General features: G+C 48.3%; 1 protein-coding gene across 1 annotated transcript in view; it reads left to right on the forward strand.

Annotated features, from left to right (window-relative positions):
• Positions 1-11,665, forward strand: part of GUCA1B (guanylate cyclase activator 1B) — a 13,648-nt gene extending 1,983 nt beyond the window's left edge. Inside the window, exons 2-4 of the mRNA XM_008062575.1 lie at positions 6,573-6,722; positions 10,788-10,908; positions 11,538-11,665. Coding sequence (XP_008060766.1) covers positions 6,573-6,722; positions 10,788-10,908; positions 11,538-11,665 — 399 coding nt within the window. The remainder of the gene's footprint in view (positions 1-6,572; positions 6,723-10,787; positions 10,909-11,537) is intronic.
• The last annotated feature ends 1,815 nt before the right edge of the window (positions 11,666-13,480 follow it).

The following is a 13,480-nucleotide window of genomic DNA, read 5'->3' on the forward strand; positions in this document are numbered from 1 at the left end:
CACTGCACTCCAGTCTGGATGACAGAGACTCCAACTCAAAAAAAAAAAAATAATAAATAAATATATTAATCTTCCCCATATTCGTCTAAAAATCAATATAATAACAATTCAAGAGCCAAAAGGAATTATTATTATTATTATTTGAGTTGGAGTCTCACTGTCACCCAGGCTGGAGGGCAGAGGCACGCTCCCGGTCACCCCAGCCTTGACCTGCTGGGCTCCTGTGATCCTTCCACCTCAGCCTTCCAAGTAGCTGGAACCACAGGCACATGCTACCACGCCCAGCTAATTTTTTTGATTTATTGAGGAGACGAGGTCTCGCCAAGTTGCTCGGGTGGGTCTCGAACCCGTGGGCTCAGGCAATCCTTTCGCCTCAGCCTCCCAAAGTGCTGGGATTACAGGCTGAGCCACCAAGCCCGGCCCAAAAGGGATTATTAAGCCCCTCAGTATTTTTTAGTTGTACCCTTTATACACTTCTTATAAATCAGCATATAATAGTCATCAATTTTGTTCTTTTTTAATAACTTTAATTTTGCTATCATTCCAAATTTATAGAAAAATTAATGAGAATAGTACATATAACTCCCATGTGCAATTTGTCCAAACTCCCCCAACCGTTTACATTTTGCCTCACTTGCATTCTCATTCTCTCTCTATATGTATACACATATATAAAATATATTTTGTGTCGATATACATATATATCACACATATTTATACATACACATCATACATACATATTTACTTCTTTAGAGAAAGTTGTAGATATCATGCCCTTTTACCTCTAAGTACTTCATGTTATTTTCCAAGAATAAGAACATCCTATCACTACAATGATCAAAATAGGGATATTCAACATTTATACAATTCTGTTATCTAATTACAATTCATATTTAGGTTTGGTCAGTTGTCCCAGTAATGCTCTTTATAGTTTCCCTCCCCACCCACTTTTTTTTGGTCTGATCACATGTTGCATTTGCTTGTTGCTGTATGTCCTCAGTCTACTCTAGTTTGGAACCTTTCACCTCAGCTTTTCTTTGTTTTATTTGACCTTGACATTTTTGAAGATTGCAGCCCAATTTTCTGTAGCATGTCCCTCAGTTTGGGTTTGTCTAACGTTTCCCCATGATGAGACTCAGGTAAATTGTAAAACTTCTGGCTCCTTCCCAGTGCATCATATCAATGGGTGCATGATGTCGGTTTGTCCCATCCCAGTTAACTTTGATCATTTGGTTAAGGCAGTTTTGTGTCTGCCAGATTTCTCCAATGCAAAGTTATTATTTTTCCTTTGTAATGATACTCATCTTGTAGGGATATACCTTGAGACTAAGTAAATACCCTACTGCTCACCAAATTTTCATCTACTAGTTTGGGCTTTGATTGATAATTTTTCTTTTTTGCTTTTTTGTTTTTTGTTTTTTGATTCAGAGTCTCACTCTTGTTGCCCAGGCTGGAGTGCAATGGCACACTCACGGCTACTGCAGCCTCGACCTGCTGGGCTCCGGCGATCCTTCCATCTCAGCCTTCCAAGTAGCTAGAACCACAGGTGTGTGCCACCATGCCGGGCTAATTTTTTATTTATTCTGAAGACAAGGTCTCGTCAAGTTACCCGGCCTGGTCTCAAGCCCCTGAGCTCAGACAATCCTCTTGCCTCGACCTCCCAAAGTGCTGGGATTACAGGTGTGAGCCACCACGCCCAGCCCCATTGATAACTTTCTAATTCCGCCATCTTTTCTCCACTAGTTGATAGTCTACTGTAAGGAAGAGCTTCCTCGGGTGTTTTTTAGTTCCTCTCTCAGAGACTGAGCCTTCTTTCCCAATTAACCTTTGTTTCCAAACCTACACCCAACTCCATTTCCCACCTTGACACATCTTTTTGTCAGTGAGCTTCATTTCTGGACTGCAGGTCTGAGATTTCTAAAGCAAGTAAAATCAAAAGATTCGTAGATCTAGCCCACACATCAAAATCCGGGGTGATGGAAACAGGGGTTTGATGGGGGCAAAGCACTAGTATCACCCCATCTCTGCTGCTCCCACTTGCAGCATTTCTCTCTGGAACACTCTGGAATGGAGGAAATTGGAGGATGAAGATCAAATGTCATCAGGAATTCTTACGTAATACATACTGAGGTCAGGGTTGGTGCAAAAATGCAGCCAATTCAGAGAGAAACAGGGCAGATAATCCCACAGCGCAGATGACACGCCCGTCCTATTCCTGAGCAGACAGAGGCATTTCCATCACTCTCAGGCCTCCCTGGGTAATTGGAACTGACAAGGACCCATGCACAGCAGATGAAATTAGTCCCATCTGGAAGTTTCCCAGCCGTGGTCCTGGGGTTTCCAGTCACCTCACAGGTGAGATCAGTTGTCTGGAGAACTCTAGAATTTGCCTCATATAAGACACGGGGTCATTATGGAAACTGAATCCTGTTAAGAGAGGAAGTTGGGAACAGACGTTTCTGGACAATTCTTTGTCCAAGGGTACTCTAGAGATCTGGATAAAAGGGATTTGTCAGTGGTTTTGGATTCTTGTTGCCTTGTCTTGGCACCCCTAAGTACCAGGCTCATTTGCTAGACAGAAACAGACCTTGAGTGGAGAACAAAAGCCTTTCCAGCTTGATGAACTAGAGGAGACATGTACCTTGAAGGGCTCTGCCACTTGCTGCCTGGGTGGCCTTGGGCACCTGAATCTCGGGCTCCTCGTCCATAAAATGGAGATAGCATTCTCATATTCAATTCTCATTAAATAAGAAACACAAGATTGAGCCGGGCTCGGTGGCTCAGGCTGTAATCCTGCACCTTAGGAGGCTGAGGTGAGTGAATTGCCTGAGCCCATGGGTTCAAGACCCGCCTGGGCAACTTGGCAAGATACAATAAATCAAAAAATTAGCCGGGCGTGGTAGTGCGCACCTGTAGGTACAGCTACTTGGAAGGCTGAGGCAGAAGGATCGCCGGAGCCCAGCAGGTCGAGGCTGCAGTGGCCGGGAGCGGCCACTGCACTCCAGTCTGGGCGACAGAGTGAGACACCAACTCAAAAAAACAAAACAAAACAAAAACAACAACAACAAAAGAAACACAAGATTGATTCATAGTAAACTCAATAAATATTAACTACTCAAGAAAACAGCCTTTTTGGGAACTGGCAACCACTGCTAAGACTCTACCTTTAAAAAAATCCCAAAGATGTAAGAAAATCTATACATGCACAAAGATGTTCATTGTGTAATGTAAAATGTTAGAAATGTGTTCTACATGGCCGGGCGCGGTAGCTCAAGCCTGTAATCCTAGCACTATGGGAGGCTGAGGCGGGAGGATTGCCTGAGCCCATGGGTTTGAGACCAGCCTGGGCAACTTGGCAAGATATCATCTCTACAATAAATCAAAAACTGAGCCAGACGTGGTAGCACATGCCTGTAGTTCCAGCTACTTGGAAGGCTGAGGCAGAAGGATCACCAGAGCCCAGCAGGTCGAGGCTGCAGTGGCCGGGAGCGGCCACTGCACTCCAGTCTGGGCGACAGAGTGAGACACCAACTCAAAAAAACAAAACAAAACAAAAACAACAACAACAAAAGAAACACAAGATTGATTCATAGTAAACTCAATAAATATTAACTACTCAAGAAAACAGCCTTTTTGGGAACTGGCAACCACTGCTAAGACTCTACCTTTAAAAAAATCCCAAAGATGTAAGAAAATCTATACATGCACAAAGATGTTCATTGTGTAATGTAAAATGTTAGAAATGTGTTCTACATGGCCGGGCGCGGTAGCTCAAGCCTGTAATCCTAGCACTATGGGAGGCTGAGGCGGGAGGATTGCCTGAGCCCATGGGTTTGAGACCAGCCTGGGCAACTTGGCAAGATATCATCTCTACAATAAATCAAAAACTGAGCCAGACGTGGTAGCACATGCCTGTAGTTCCAGCTACTTGGAAGGCTGAGGCAGAAGGATCACCAGAGCCCAGCAGGTCGAGGCTGCAGTGGCCGGGAGCGGCCACTGCACTCCAGTCTGGGCGACAGAGTGAGACACCAACTCAAAAAAACAAAACAAAACAAAAACAACAACAACAAAAGAAACACAAGATTGATTCATAGTAAACTCAATAAATATTAACTACTCAAGAAAACAGCCTTTTTGGGAACTGGCAACCACTGCTAAGACTCTACCTTTAAAAAAATCCCAAAGATGTAAGAAAATCTATACATGCACAAAGATGTTCATTGTGTAATGTAAAATGTTAGAAATGTGTTCTACATGGCCGGGCGCGGTAGCTCAAGCCTGTAATCCTAGCACTATGGGAGGCTGAGGCGGGAGGATTGCCTGAGCCCATGGGTTTGAGACCAGCCTGGGCAACATGATGAGACCTCGTCTACAATTAAAAAAAAATAGCTGGGCGTGGTAGCATGTGCCTATAGTTCTGGCTACTTGGAAGGCTGAGGTGGAAGGATCACCAGAGCCCAGCAGCAGGTTGACGCTGGGGGTGGCCATTAGTGTGCCACTGCACTCCAGCCTGGGCTACAGACTGAGACTCCAACTCCCCCACCAAAAAAGAAAAGAAATGTGTTCTACAAAGGAAATGCCCAGTAACCCCTCCCCACAAAAAACTCTGAAAGTTGAGATCTTAAATAACTTTTAAAGATATAGAAAGATCTTAAACGAAAATCCAGGAAATTTCTTGTTGCTTGTATGTCAAACCAAATAGAAGGAAGGGAAGGAAGGAAGGAAGGAAAATTCCAGGAAATAAAACTATAAATATAGCCTGGCCTTAATTAGGCAACTAGGAGGACTATATTATTTGCAGGAATTGTGTAAAGGATGTGCATCCACACCTCAGGGGTAGCGGAAAGCTGGTTTTCTTTTCTAATTAGTGTTTCCTTAAGCTTCTTGCTGTTTCCCTCATTTTCTGCCATTGTCTCCTACTCAACTCTTGCTCACACATGTATCCCTTGATCCGGGCTGGGGCTTCCGAGTGGCCTGACCCAATGGGACAGAAGTGGTCTGGGCCACCAATGTCATTTCTGATTACAAAGTCATGTGTGTGACAGACACTCATGGGGGAGCTGATGCCTCCGATTTTTGATTTGGAGGTCCCAACCCCGGAATTAGTGAGTTCCTGTGAGACCCTGGCCCACCAAACCCACTGCAGGTGCCTCCACCGCCCAAGGAGCCTTCCACCTCAAACCGTTGGGAGAAGAGAAACAAGAATGTTCTCCTCTGACTTCTTGTTTACTGCTTTTGGAATCATTGTTGCTGTCACATTTCTGTTACAGGAAGGTTCAGTTTTCTAGTGACAGTCACCTTAGAAATAGACTGCCCCAGACGGGCTCGGTGGCTCAGCCTGTAATCCCGCGCCTTTGGGAGGCTGAGGTGAATGGATTGCCTGAGCCCGCGGGTTTGAGACCCGCCTGGGCAGCGAGACCTCATCTCTACAATAAATCAAAAAATCAGCCGGGCTTGGTGGCGCATGCCTGTAATTCTGGTTACTTGGAAGGCTAAGGCGGAAGGATCGCTGGAGCCCAGTAGGTCGAGGCTGCAGTGGCCAGGAGCGGCCACTGCACTCCAGTGTGGGCGACAGAGTGAGACTCCAACTCAAAAAAAAAAAAAGAAATAGACTGCCCCAGCCAGGCACAATGACTCACACCTGTAATCCCAGTACTTTGGGAGGTCCCAGGCCTGATGGCACATGCCTGTATTTCCAGCTACTTGGAAGGCTGAGGTGGAAGGATCACCTGAGCCCCACAGGTCAAGGCTGCGGTGGCCGTGAGCGTGCCACTGCACTCCAACCTGGGTGACAGAGTGAGAATCCAACTCAAAAAAAAGGAGAAAGAAATAGACTTCCCCTCCCCTTCCTCTGCCCAGTTAACAACTGAGCTCTGTCTTCCACCCTTCCTGGTTGGGGGTGGGGACAAGGCCCGCGTTCAGGGTAATGTCCACCTGGGCCTAGAGGTGCGTGGGGCCTGCCGGCCCACCTCCCTCAGACTCCAGGGCGAATGACAGTGCACAGGAAAATCTCCAGGTGGGCTCTGCTTCCTAATCTCCAAGATGACCTTAGCCCCGATTCAGATCAAGTCCATCACTGACTCATTGATTCATAAATCTTTGTTGCCTCCCAACTCTGGGCATAAGTGACACTGTGCTAGACATGGAGGAGAAACCCAGCAACGCCAACCTCTCCCTTTTCTCCAGGAGCAGGTAATGTGTTGAGAGAACGGGACATACTTGAGAAACAGTCCGGTGAGAATGCCAGAGAAGTCCCAAACAGTGTAGAATAGACAGTAGGTAGTGTGAGTGGGTGTTAGAATGGGGACAGAGAGAGAACTAAGGCTGAAGTGGTTCATGGAGGAAGACTTCCTGGAGGAGGGGACCCTTACACTGAGCCTTGAAGGGCGGGTAGGATTAGGTGATCATAGGAACGAGACTAGAGAATGTTCTCTGCCCCAGGAATGGAAAGCAGCATGAACAAAAAATGGGGAGGCCAGCAGAGGTTTGTATGGATGAGTGGTCCCGAAGAGGACTCTCTGGGGAGTGGGGCTGGGGGCTGGGGGCCTCAGTAGCATTCGCACCCAACACAGGACAACACCATCGACTTCCTGGAGTATGTGGCAGCCCTGAACCTCGTGCTGAGGGGCACCCTGGAGCACAAGCTGAAGTGGACCTTTAAGATCTACGATAAGGACCGCAATGGCTGCATTGACCGCCTAGAGCTGCTCGACATCGTGGAGGTCAGTGTCAGCCTGTGGGCTGGCAACCAGGGCACTCGGGCACTGCTGGGGCTCAGCGAGGGCTGGGGAGAAGATCTGGAAATCATTCTGGTGTGTTTTCTGATCACGGTGGAATTAAGCTAGAAATCAGTCACGAAATGATAGTTAGAAAATCCCCATCAGAGACGGGCTCGGTGGCTCAGCCTGTAATCCCGCACTTTGGGAGGCTGAGGTGAGTGGATTGCCTGAGCCTGCGGGTTCGAGACCTGCCTGGGCAACTTGGTGAGCCCTCATCTCTACAATAAATCAAAGATTATCCGGGCGTGGTAGCGTGCACCTGTAGTTCCAGCTACTTGGAAGGCTGAGGCAGAAGGTTCACCGGAGCCCAGCAGGTTGAGGCTGCGGTGGCCAGGAGCGGCCACTGCACTCCAGTCTGGATGATAGAGTGAGACTCCAACTAAAAAAAAAGAAAAAAGAAAACCCCCATCTGTTTGGAAATTGGATAATATGCTTCCAAATACTCCATGAATCAGACAGGGCACATTGGTTCGTGCCTGTAATCCCAGCAATTTGGGAGGCAGAGATGGGAGGATTGCTTAAGCCTAGAAGTTTGAGACCAGCTCAGGCAAAATAGTACCTTGTTTCTACAAAAAAAAAAAAATCAAAAAATTAGCTGGGCATGGTGGCACATGCCTGTAGTCTCAGCTCCTCAGGAGGCTGAGGCAGAAGGATGGTCTGAGCCCAGGAGGTCGAGGCAGCAATGAGCTGTGATCATGTCACTGCACTGCAGTCTGAGCAACAGTGAGACCCCAACCCACAAACAAACAAAAATACTCCACAGATCAAAGAAATGAAATCATGTGCACACACACATGAAAAGTATTTTGAACTGAATAATAATGCAAACATGACACACCAAAACTCATGACATGCAGCTAAAGCTGGGGTTGCAGAGAAATGTATAGACTTAAAATGTAGACATTAGAGCTGGATGCTGTGGCTCACACCTATAATCCCAGCACTTTGGGAGGCCGAGGCAAGAGGATTGCCTGTCCAGGGGGTTCAAGACCAGCTGGGGCAACTTGGCAAGACCTTGTCTCTACAACAAATAAAAAATTTAGCTGAGCATGGTGGCATGTGCCTGTGATTCCAGGTTTGGAAGGCTGAGGTGGAAGGATCACCTGAGCCCAGCAAGTCGAGGCTGCAATGGCCGTGAGCGTGCCACTGCACTCCAGCCTGGGCACCAGAGTGAGACTCCAACTCAAAACAAAAAACAAAAATAACAAAACTAGATATCAGAAAATAAGACTGAAAATTGACAATCTAAGAAGTCATCTCGAGAAATGAGAAAAAAAGGAGTAAATTAAACCCAAAAAAAGAAGAAAGGGGCCGGGCTCGGTGACTCAGCCTGTAATCCCAGCACTTTGGGAGGCCGAGGTGAGTGGATTGCCTGAGCCGGCAGGTTCGAGACCTGCCTGGGCAACTTGGCGAAACCTCATCTCTACAATAAATCAAAAAAATTAGCTGGGCATGGTAGCGCACGCCTGTAGTTACAGTTACTTGGAAGGCTAAGGTGGAAGGATCGCTGGAGCCCAGCAGGTCGAGGCTGCGGTGGCCGGGAGCGGCCACTGCACTCCAGTCTGGGCGACAGAGTGAGACTCCAACTCAAAAAAAAAAAAAGAAGAAGAAGAAATGACCAGACTCAGTGGCTCAGCCTGTAATCCCAGCACTTTGGGAGGCCAAGGCAAGTGGGTTGCCTGAGCCTGTGGGTTCGAGACCAACTCAGGCAACTTGTTGAGACCTCACCTCTACAATAAATCAAAAATTGGTCAGGCCTGGTAGTGCATGCCTGTAATTCCGGCTACTTGGAAGGCTGAGGCGGAAGGATTGCCTGAGCCCAGCAAGTTGAGCTGCGGTGGCCGTGAGCATGCCACTGCACTGCAGCCTGGGCAGCAGAGTGAGACTCTGACTAAAAAAAAAAAAAAAAAAAAATGAAAGAAAGAAGAAAGAGCAGAAAATCAGCTGGGCACAGTGGCTCACACCTGTAATCCCAGCACTTTGGGAGGCAGAGGTGAGAGAATTGCCTGAGCCCACGGGTTTGAGACTAACCCAAGCAACTTGTGGAGACCTTGTCTCTACAATAAATAAAAAAATCAGCTGGGCGTGGTGGTTTGTGCCTGTGGTTCCAGCTACTCGGAAGACTGAGGCAGAAACATCCCCTGAGCCCAGCAGGTCAAGGCTGCGGTGGCCATGAGTGTACCACTGCACTCCAGCCTGGGAGACAGTCAGACTCCAACTCAAAAAACAAAAAAAGAGCAGAAAATCAATAAAATAGAAAACAAATGCACAAGAGAAAACGTTAACAAGACCAAAAATTGTTTCTTTTAGAAGGCTAACAAGGCCAGGTGCAGTAGCTCACGCCCGTAATCCCAGTACTTTGGAAGGCTGAGGTGGGAGGATCGCTTGAGGTCAGAAGTTCAAAACCAGCTTGGGCAACATAGTGAGACACCATCTCTATAAAAAATTTTAAAAAATTAACCATGCACTCTAGCCTGGGTGTTAGAGTGAGAGACCTGTCTGTAAAAATAAAAAAATAAAAAGACTAGCAAAACTGACTCTTAGCAAGAATGATTGGGGGGAAAAAGAAGTGCCTGGTATATCCCAGACTCTGACATGTTACCTGTGTTAGCTTTGAACTACACTATGAGGTGGGCGTTGTTAGCTCTATCTTACAGAGAAGGAAATTGCTTCATAGAGGTTCTGTAGTCTGTGCCTAAGTTCATATACCTATGAAGGCCTAGAGCTGGATTTAACCCTTCAGACTCCCCAGACACCTTCAATTAGGTGTACTTTGTGCCAGGCGCTGGGCTGGGCAGTGAGGCCAGTAGGGGTCAATAAGACATAGCCTCTGCACCCAGTACAGGAGCTAAGGAGAACCCTCCTATTTGTATGTCTCTCTTTTTTTTTTTTCCGAGTAGGGGTCTCACTCTGTCACCCAGGCTGGAGTGCAGTAGCATGCTCACAGCCACTGCAACCTCAACCTGCTGGGCTCAGGTAATTCTTGCCCCTCAGCCTTTCAAGTAGCTGGAACCACAGGTGCACGCCACCACACCCTGCTAATTTTTTGATTTATTGTAGAGACAGGATCTTGTCAAGTTACCCAGGCTGCTCTCGGACCCTTGGACTCAGGCAATCCTCTCACCTCCACCTCCCAAAGTGCTGGGATTATAGGTGTGAGTCACCGCACCCAGCATGTCTTTTCTGATTTACATTTTTGTTTTTTGTTTGTTTGTTTTTTGGGTTTTTTTTTTTGAGTTGGAGTTGCACTCTGTCACCCAGGCTGGAGTACAGTGGTGCAATCCCTGCTCACTGCAGACTCGACTTTCTGGGCTCAGGGGATCCTTCCACCTCAACCTCCTGAGTAGCTGGGACTACAGGTGTGTGTCTCCATGCCTGGCTAATTTTTTGATCCTTTATAGAGGCAAAGTCTCACTATGTTTTCTAGGTTGGTGTCGAACTCCTGGTCTCAAGTAATCTTCCTGCCTTGGCCATCCAAAGTGCTAGGGTTACAGGAGTAAGCCACCGCACCCAGCATACATGGTGCTTTCACAAATGTTGCCTCCTAAGGAGAGGATACAGGGTAAAGGAGAAACTTGGTTTTTTCCCTTCAGTACTGACAGCTGTATCCACATCATTCTATTTTATACACACACACACACACACACACACATAAATACAGTGAATTCTCTTTTCTTCGCTGCATCTCCCTTTCTTCCTCTGTAGAATGGAGTTTAGACCTTCAGTGAATTCAGCATCCCTCACTAAAAGTTTTGGGCTTGACTTTTCTGCTCACAGTGGAAATGGTGCGGGGAGGGGATGGGGGAGTGAGCCCAGGACCTCAGTTGGAATTTGACCAGTGGGACAGCTTGAGGCCAGTCAGTTTCATTCTAGACCTGGATGATGTGGTCCTAAGACACACGCCTGGGAAGCCAGCACTGGGGAGATGGCGCTGGGGGCCGTGGATCGCTGGAGTGAGGGCAGGGCTTGCAGGGTGTGCCGTGAATACAGCTGAGCTTCCTCTGACAGGCAATTTACAAGCTGAAGAAAGCCTGCCGGATGGAGCTGGATGCTGAGCACCAGGGCCAGCTTCTTACACCTGAGGAAGTTGTGGACAGGATCTTCCTCCTTGTGGATGAGAACGGAGATGGTAAGAGGGGCAAAGACGGGGAGGGAAGGCGGCCCGCTCTGCAGCACCACCGATTCCTGGCCATGTGTCCTTGGGCAAGGCCCTCCACTGCCCAATGACTGGTATCCCCATCTGTGAAATGGCTGTGGAGAAGATTGCATGCACTAACAAGGGGCATCACAAGCATGATGTCTGTAGGCATGATTAAAGCTCCCATAGCTTTAATTGCTGGTGGAGGCCAGGCAAGCGTAAGACAAAGAATAGAAACTTGGGCAAGGTGTGGTGTAGCTCATGCCTGGAATCCCAGCACTTTAGGAGGCTGAGGCAAGAGGATTGCTTGAGCCCAGGAGTTTGAAAAAAGCCTTAGCAACATGCTGAGACCATGTCTCTACAAAAATTTTTGAAAACTAGCCAGGCATGGTTATGTGTGCCTGTAGTCCAAGCTACTTGGGAGGCTGAGGCGGGAGGCTTGCCGGAGCCCAGGAGGTTGAGGCTATGGCAAGCCGTGATCGTGCCACTGCACTCCAACTTGGGCCGCAGAGTGAGACCCCAACTCAAAAAAAGAGGTGTAGGCACCCCTAGGTCTCTCCCATCCCTGAGCCCAGGTCTTCCCTTCTCTTACATGACCTTCTCTCCTGCTCTTCACTCAGGCCAGCTCTCACTGAATGAGTTCATTGAAGGTGCTCGTCGTGACAAGTGGGTGATGAAGATGTTGCAGATGGACATAAATCCCAGCGGCTGGATCACCCAGCAGAGACGGAAAAGTGCCATGTTCTGAGGGCTCTGGAGCCCCGAGAGCCCGGAGGAGTCCATAACACACTCCCTCCCCCCAGCCTCCAAACTCACCCAGGTTTCCAGAGTAGTGGGGAGGGCCTGGCTCTGTCTACTCATGCCCACTCTCGCCCTAGTGTGGACTTCCTGGCACCCCCTGTGCAGGGGTGAGTGGGGACAGTGAAAGACTGCTGAGTCTGAAGGAACCAAAAGGGTATAGTCCACGTGGAGGACCCGCTGGGGTGGGGAAGGGAACTCGATCACTTTCCCCATCAGCTGCTCCCGAGAGAACTTTGCCTTGGCTGGACGACTGTGGGCTCCTTCACATGTCTAGGTGTTCTCAGTTGGACGCAGAGGCCAGCTGAGAGGTGGAGGTCCCGTCAACCAAATCAGCAATGAGAAGGCAAAGACTGGTAAGAGGCAGGGGCTGGAAGGTGTTGAGACTGAAAGGTAGGACTCTGGGGGAAGTGGGGAGGAGACGGTCATAGTTATATAACCCCCAGGATCCTGAGGGGTGCAGGGGAGGGCCCTGCCTGCCTCCTCCCCAGCATGTCCTCGCCAGTGGTGTCAACAGGGAAAAGTGCAGCAAATAAGCAAGCGGCAGGCTATGCTCATCCCAACGGAGGAAGCGTCAGCTGTGTTTATGTATCGTAGAGATGAGGTCTTGCCACGTTGCCCGGGCTGATCTTGAACCCGTGGGCTCAGGCAATCCACTGACCTCAGCCTCCCAAAGTGCTGGAATTGCAGATTGAGCCACAGAGCCCAGCCAGGGTCAGCTGTGTTTAAAGGGGCTGCTCCCCAGTCCTTGCTGCCAACCCATTCCTCCCTCAGTGGTCCCCCCTCACCTTCCATATCTGCCCCCACTCCACCCCCATTCCCAGTGTGGACCTTCCACAATTCCCAGCCAAAAGCCAAATGTATCTCTTTAAAGAATGGAAAACTTTATCTCTCTCTGTCTCTGTGAGAATCGAGGGCCTGCCGACCTGGGTTCTAGGCCAGGCTTTGCCTTCAGCTGTGACCCAAGACTATCTCTTCTCTTCCCTGACCCGAGTGACCTCATCTGCACAGTGAGCAGGCTGCACTAGGCAAGGCGTCTTTGGATTATTGGGGTTTTTTTTATGAGTTGGAGTCTCACTCTATCGGCCCGACTGGAGTGCAGTGGCCACCCCACCCGCTGTAGCCTCGACCTGCTGGGCTCCAGAGATCCTTCCGCCTCAGCCTCCCAAGTAGCTGGAACTACAGGCACGTGCTACCACACCTGGCTAATTTTTTATTTATTGTAGAGATGAGGTCTCGCCAAGTTGCCAAGGCGGGTCTCGAACCCGCGGGCTCAGGCAATCCACTCACCTCAGCTTCCCAGAGTGCGGATTACAGGCTGAGCCACTGAGCCTGGCAGATTACTGTTTTTTTAGATGGGGAATTCTCTTTGTCTTGATACAAACTCTTCTGTGCGACCCCAATGTAGAAACTAGAAGAAAAGAGAGCCTCTCTGGTTGAAGGGGGGTTGAGGCACTCAGTCTTCTCCCACCCCTGGAGCTGGAGGCCCCTCTGAAAAACAGTGAAAGCCAGTGCCCTTGAGGTTTGCCTCTTTCATGAGCTAAAAAGAAACAAGCCAGCGCCCTGGGTCACTGCTACGCCTGTGACACCATTTAAAGTGGGACTTGAAAAACATTTGCTTTAACCTTGAACAGATATGTTTTTACATTGATATATTAAAAAAAAAACCTATGGAAATTATGATTTTACACATGATATTTCATATGATATTTGTATAAAAGTTTCCTTAGAAATCAAAAAAATTGATTTAAAAATAAGTAATAAT

The sequence above is a fragment of the Carlito syrichta genome, unplaced genomic scaffold (assembly GCF_000164805.1).
Source record: "Carlito syrichta isolate Samal-C Ts95f unplaced genomic scaffold, Tarsius_syrichta-2.0.1 Scaffold305755, whole genome shotgun sequence".
Taxonomy (NCBI): Eukaryota; Metazoa; Chordata; class Mammalia; order Primates; family Tarsiidae; genus Carlito; species Carlito syrichta.